Source organism: Zea mays, chromosome 7 (genome assembly GCF_902167145.1).
Source record: "Zea mays cultivar B73 chromosome 7, Zm-B73-REFERENCE-NAM-5.0, whole genome shotgun sequence".
NCBI lineage: Eukaryota > Viridiplantae > Streptophyta > Magnoliopsida > Poales > Poaceae > Zea > Zea mays.
Genome location: NC_050102.1, coordinates 119828914 through 119836151, shown reverse-complemented (window position 1 = coordinate 119836151; position 7238 = coordinate 119828914). Strand labels below are relative to the sequence as shown.

General features: G+C 45.4%; 1 protein-coding gene across 1 annotated transcript; it reads left to right on the top strand.

The window, feature by feature from the left end:
• Positions 1 to 321: 321 nt before the first annotated feature.
• On the top strand, positions 322 to 4797 carry LOC100284712 (golgi SNARE 12 protein). The gene is made up of 5 exons (NM_001157607.2): positions 322 to 572; positions 1292 to 1519; positions 1646 to 1810; positions 4208 to 4321; positions 4416 to 4797. The coding sequence occupies exons 1-5, from the start codon at positions 537 to 539 to the stop codon at positions 4527 to 4529; spliced, it is 657 nt and encodes a 218-aa protein (NP_001151079.1). The 5' UTR covers positions 322 to 536; the 3' UTR covers positions 4530 to 4797.
• The last annotated feature ends 2441 nt before the right edge of the window (positions 4798 to 7238 follow it).

Genomic DNA, 7238 nt, shown 5'->3' with positions numbered 1-7238 from the left:
ATCGGTATAAATTTTGATGGCATTGGCATTAGAGAGATTTGTTTTAAATAAAACTAACGACGATAACATTCAATAGATTAAAATTTAATTTTAATGGCATCAAAAAGAAGATACAAATTCTGATAATATTAAAGGAATTGGATGACATCGAAGAGATTTTCTCTTGAAAAATTAGCCTAAACCCTGTCGGGTTCCGCGGAACGAGTAACCATCTGTAGCATTGCACCACTGGGCTCGGCAGCGGCACAGCACTGCGGAGGAGGAGCACGGTCGGTCGCACCCGGTCGGTGAGTTGACCATGCCACCCGACCTGACGCATCTCCCTTCGCCAAACACATCGGCGCATCAACCACCCCTTCCGCTCATCCTCTTCCCTCCCACCGATTCGCCCGCTGGCTCGCCGCCCGCCCGTAGCCTGCGCCCGCTCGAGATCTAGACCAGACGCCGCAGCCGCGGCCGCGGGCTGACAGGATCTCTGTCCTCCCTACGCGGCGAACCGCTAGGACGGCGCCGAAGACGACGAGGGAGACGGGGTCATGGAGGCGTCTTCCTGGGACGCCCTTCGCAAGCAGGTGACAGGATCCCACGCGCTTTTCTTTCCATCTGCAGTTCCATGGATCCTCCGGTCCCGCTCTTGCGGCTCGTAGCCCCGTGGGTACCTCTCTAGTCTCTACTTGGGATCTGGCTCCTGTCAAATCCGCGATGGAGTGGGGACACAGGCGCGCAGAAGTGATGAGAAGCGATTGTAGAGGAGGCTGGTCTGTTGGTTGTTGGATTTGTAGGCTACTCGTGTCCGGAGTGAATGCTGCGCCGAGAAAAGATGAATTTGGGTTTAGTATCTTCGTTTGGACAATCCGTTAGTCTAGTTGTCCGCTTGTAATGCCATCTAGCATTTCTCCCAGTGAAGAGGCAACCTGTATCAATGATGCACTGATCGAATGCTATACTGTATACTGTCTAGATTTCATTTCCTGCATATCTAAATGAGCCTTTCATTGACTTGCTCTATCTTCGTAACGAAGCCATGTATGTTTACTGGTAATATGATTGTAGAGGATTTCAATCCAACTACCTGTAGTGGGCTGTTTTTTCCCCACTTATATGCTTTATCGCCATGTATTTAAAATCTTTCTGGTTTAAGACTACCAATGTTCTGAAACATGACATACTGTATTAGCTAACTCTGTATTTATGGTTTCATGATGCTGTAGGCTACTCCTTTGTCCTGTCTTGCCGGTTATTGTGTGTAAGGTTTACCATGTTTTGAATGGTTTATGATCTCCCCTTTCAGGCACGGAGGTTGGAAGCTCAGTTAGATGACCAAATGATCGCATACCGTAAATTGGTTTCTATGAAATCAGATGGTTCAGAGAATGATATTGAGTCTGATATAGAAAGATCACTGAAGCAGTTGCAGCAAGTAAATTCGCAAATGCAAACTTGGGTATCATCAGGAGGTTCTGAAGTTCTTTCTCATACTCTGACTCGTCATATGGAGATTTTGCAAGACCTTACTCAGGTCCTGGTTGCCTCTTAGACTAAGTTCCATTCATCATAACTACTTTGAATGCACTGTTAAGAAAGCACCATATATGAAATGACTGTACTCGCATTTTGACACCATGATTTGTTTCATCCAATATAGGAATTCTATCGGCTTCGATCAAGTCTCAGGGTGAAACAACAGCATGCTTCTCTCCTTGACCTGAGAGATTTTGACAGAGCAAAGTTTGATGTTGAAGAGCCATCAGACTCAGCTGATCAAGCTCTTCTCAGGGAACAAGCTGCGATTGGCAGGAGTACTGGACAGGTATGAATATCCTCCTTTTGGGCATCCTTCAATTTTTTCTCCTATTTGTTCTTGAGAGAACAATATGGAAGGACACTCTTGTAAAAAACATCAATATGAATTCCAAACTTCTGGACTAGAACTTCCATTATCCCCTTTCTTATTGGAAGTTGATATCATGGCACATGATCAAATAAAGGAACTCACTACATGAAGTTAAATAAAGAACCATGTGTACCACTCGTTGGAAATTGATCGAAATGGACCCATTCTACCATGCCAGTATTACCTTCTACACCTATGACAAATGTTCATACTTTTGAGTGAACTTGTTTGCCACATCAATATGTTTGTGAATTGTGAGCACCAAGTAATTCTGCAGCCTGACCATAGTATTTAAACAGCACTGGGTTCCTGCCTAGTTTTTACTATATGTCTGTATAATATCACTTTTGGTTGTCTAACCAGTAATTAGTTTCAATCAAACATTCTTTATGTGCAATAGTTTTGTACTTTAGTGAGAACAAGTTGAAAACTTCAAGTTTCTCTGTATTCTTGATTTCTTGTTGAGAGAAAACACCTAGGACCTCTTGCCTTGTTTTTGGACATGCCTGAAAAAATTGGAACGAAATGGTGAATACAACATCTTATGTTTTGCAGTAGGACCCACTTGTGGGCTTAGTGTAAGTTTCTACTGGTTTGCTCAGTTCAGGACTTAGGAGCTTAATGAGTTTTACCATGTACTAACAATTAACTAGCATGGAATAGGTTTACTCATGATACATGGCTATGAAACATGTTTTGATGGAGTGAAAGCAAAAGGAGTCTTGTTATAAAGCTATATCAACACCAACTCCTGTTAACGGGTCCCCGAATCCAATTTTCAGCATGTTGGCTTTCACTGTTATTATTGCCAACACATGCAATTCTTTTTGAGAAGCTGAGTAGCTGACAACCGAATGCCACAGGTCCATACCATTAATCTCTCCTATCTAAAACTATACGTCCAACAGGAAGTCAAGCATGATTAACCTTTGAGGCTATAGTTGGGATGGGATATGATTCAGCTATGTCCCATCTATAATGTTTTTTCTGTTTTCGTTGAGGCTGAAAATCACTGCAATTTGGTAGTGAGCAAATGATGTTTTGTGGAAGATTTTAAGGATAGCTGAAACTAAAAAACTATTCTATGTGTAATGGATATTTCCTTCAAGGCAAAATTTGTTATAGGACAGGGAAAGTGATGGCTAGAAGACACGGAAAAAAGTGAAATTGGCTGGCTGGCACACTGGCAGTTTGTTAATTTGGCAAAAGATACCATACCTATTAAAATAATCATTTCCAGCCTGAGAGAGGAACGATGTCCTTTGTCCATTTCCCCCTGGGCACCTTCCTATATAGTCTCCAGAACCCCTCCCCTGTGCTTCTCTTCATCTTCCCTACCTCCTCCCCTTCACGAGCAGCAATAGAATCCATGGTGCTGCTGCCTCCGCTCTTTGGACCAGCCCTGGCCATGCTGACCGCGCACTGACATCCAGCACCTGCGGACATCCTGGGGCTCTTCAATCACAAATATAGTCTAGGCTTGACCTTAGTCAAAACTCAAAACTGTTTTGTTGATTATTACTCCTGACCAGAAAAGGACACAGTTCTAGCATAGTATGAAGTTAAATGATCTTGAGTTTGACTAACTATATATAAAAATGTATCAATAAATATTGTTAGACTTATCATGAGATATATTTTCACAATATACCTATTTTGGTGTCATATACGCCAATATTTTTTACCTATATATTTGAAGTGTCTGAACACTTGAACTGTTGGACTATTATGACTAAAAAATAGTAATGTAGTTCATGAGCTTACTATTAATGTATTTAATGATGTCTATCAAGTTGTATGGATCCCAGGTGCACTCATAGTTGGACTATTAGGAATTCTGCCCTCCAATATAAATTATATGCCCTAGGATGCCTAGGGGTTTCTGCAGTTCTGCTTGTAAATATTCACAAATTAGCGCAACAGACGCTTGTTGCACTGACCATTGCTGCTCAAAATTTTTTTGTGCCAGTTGCTTCATAGACTCGGTAGGTACTCTTGGTACACTCCATGTTGCATTCGCTCAGGAACAATTGTGCATGATAACTATAGGCAACTAGGATCTGACAATTGCACCTATAAAATTTGTGCCTGACGTGGAAAGGCTAGATAGTGGATTAAGTGTACTCTATTTGTTTGCTAGTATTGGGGGCTAGATAATGGATTAAAATGCACTCTTTCTGTTTGCTGGTATTGGGAAAGAATCATCTATAGACAGAATGTTTTATTTGTTTTCTCATTTGTTGGCCTTACGAATCTCCAATTTAGTTAATGCTATCATTTGTATGCCTGAAGAGTATTTTTTAATGATACCAGATGGATAACGTGATATCACAAGCTCAGGCAACACTAGGTTCTCTCATGACTCAACGGTCAACATTCGGCGGCATCACTACAAAGATAAGCAACGTCAGCAGCCGACTTCCAACAGTATGTATCGCACTCTGATAAAAACCAATCAAGCCTATTCCATGTCTTCTTAGGATATACTACATCTCATGGACACTTTACTCAAACCTTACAGATTAACCATGTCCTCGCGTCTATCAGAAGGAAGAAATCCATGGACACTATCATCCTTTCCCTTGTCGCATCAGTCTGCGCGTTCCTCATCTTCATCTACTGGCTGTCGAAGTAGGTTTACCAAAGCAAATGTATTACGGTGTTGTAAGCTTGGGATCACACTACCGGTACAGATGATCGTGATTGGTGTTTGTACAATATTGGTTGATTGAATGCTATTACGATTCGGGAGTGCTGTAGCCACCGTGTCTCCAAGCTGTGATTGATTGGGCGCATGGATTGAGTTGGCCTATCAGCAACTTATATTATAATGGAGGGAAAAAATCATTTGGTGTTATTGCACGAAGAACATGAAAGTGGTCCTACAATGAACAAGCTATTTTTCAGATTGGATCTTGAAGCAATGAACTCATGTTCGAACCAGCCCTGCATTGTTTGTGTGCAAAGGCAGTCAGTTCAGTCTGCCTCCCATCAAACCGCCTACACGACCAGATCCCCCCGGCAAAGGCCATGCATCGCTGTTTGCTGCAACGAGAACTTGCAGGAACGCGCACGATGATCTCAGCTCCGAGCTAGGAGACACCAGGCAGGAAGGAGTCGTTCGCAAGAGGACAAGCCTCGTCGACGACGGCAGGCATCACGGGGTCGCGTCGGGGCCCCGTCCACATGCTGGTGGTGTCCCCGATTTGGGAAATCCACAAAACAGTACTACTAGACGGTGTTCAGAAAATAACACTCATTTTTAAGCAATTCAAAGAACAGCAACAGTTTCATCAAATGAATTCAGAAAACAGCACAACTATATTTTTTTCATTTTTTTATTTCTCAGCTCACAAGAAAATGGACCAAATTACTGGTATGGACCGCGTTTCCTAGGCTGACCGATATGAAATTGTAGTGATGAGAGATCGGTGGGCGAGGGGTTAGTCGCGAGGGACGGCGGCCCGACGTCGTGGTTGAGGGCGTAACACAGTAGGAGGCGGCTAGGGTTGGGTTCTCCCGACTCGCTAAAGGAAGTCGGAAACAATCTTGTTTCTGCTTGACTTCATCCAAGTGTTTATATATATATATATATATAGCTTTCTCAAGTCTATCTAATAGCTCTGGATAAGTCTAATTATCTAGATAAGCCTCTCAGCTAACTATGGGCCTTTGCCCACCCTAGCCGATCGGCTATCAGCCCCTAATGGGCTGCCGACGCCTAACATATGCCTTGTCGTACATAACATCTCTCCCCGCCTTCGCAAACAGCTCGTCCTCGAGCTATAGGTCGGGGTAGGTGGCGAAAAATTCGTCAAGGTCCTCCCATGTCGCGTCGTCTTCAGCAAGGCCGCGCTAGTGGACGAGCACCTGCCACGTGCCACGTCGCAGCTGGGCTCGAAGCACCTTGGCTGGCACTAGGAGCAGCCGACCATCCATCACAGGCTCCAGCATACCCGGGGCTGCAGGGGGATCTCCACGGTGAGGTTTTAGCAAGCTCATGTGGAAGACATCATGGATGCGGGCACCCTCGGACAGCTGAAGGCAGTAGGCCACCGACCTAATCTTTTCCTGAACACTGAAAGGCCCGACGTAGCGAGGTCCCAACTTGCCTTTGGCGCCGGCGTGGAGAGACTGAGTAGTGCGGTGCAGCAGCCGCAGCCATACCCAGTCACCCACCTAGAACTCCACCTCACGATGTCCGGTGTCGTAGTATTTCTTGGCTAGCTGCTGGGCCTGCAGGAGACGCTGACGAGCCTTAGCCAAAATCTCATCCCTAGAGCGAAGCATGGCATCTGCAGCTTCGGTGCGGGCTGTCCCAGGCATGTAAGCTAGCATGGGCGGGGGAGGCCACTCGTAGACCACCTCGAAGGGAGTGGCGTGTAGGGCGGTGTGGTAGGAGGTATTATAGCAATATTGAAAGGGAAATAGACTTACACCTTTCCCTAATTGATTTTGGTGGTTGAATTGCCCAACACAAATAATTGGACTAACTAGTTTGCTCTAGATTATGAGTTCTACAGGTGCCAAAGGTTCACAACAAACCAATAAAAAGACCGGAAAATGATTCAAATAAAGAGAGCAAAAGTTAGCCGAAGCGTGCCCTGGTCTGGCGCACCGGACTGTCCGGTGTGCCACCGGACAGTGTTCGGTGCACCACCGGACAGTGTCCGGTGCACCAGGGACTCCAACTCCGAACTGCTCACCTTCGGGAATTCTGGAGGCCGCACCGCTATAATTCACCGGACTGTCCGGTGTAGCACCGGACAGTGTCCGGTGGCGCACCGGACTGTCCGGTGTGCCAGCGGAGCAACGGCTACTTCGCGCCAACGGTCGTCTACAGAACGCATTGAATGCACTACAGTGCGCGCCAGAGTCAGAGCAGAGATTGATGGTGCATCGGACAGTGAACAGTGCCTGTCCGGTGCACCACCGGACTGTCCGGTGCCCCAGAAGACAGAAGCTCCAACGGTCAGAATCCAACAACCAGATGACGTGGCAGGCGCACCAGACTGTCCGGTGCGCCATGCGACAGCGCCTCCACCAAACGGCTAGTTTGGTGGTTGAGGCTATAAATACCCCCAACCACCCTCCATTCATTGCATCCAAGTTTTCCAACTTCCCACACCTTACAAGAGCTATAACATTCAATACAAGACACACAAAAGAGATCAAATCCTCTCCCAAGTCCTTAGTTCATTCCAAATCAAATAGTGACTAGTGAGAGAGTGACTTGTGTTCATTTGAGCTCTTGCGCTTGGATTGCTTCTTTTTCTCATTCTTTCTTGTGATTAACTCAATTGTAACTGAGGCAAGAGACACCAATTGTGTGGTGATCCTTGCG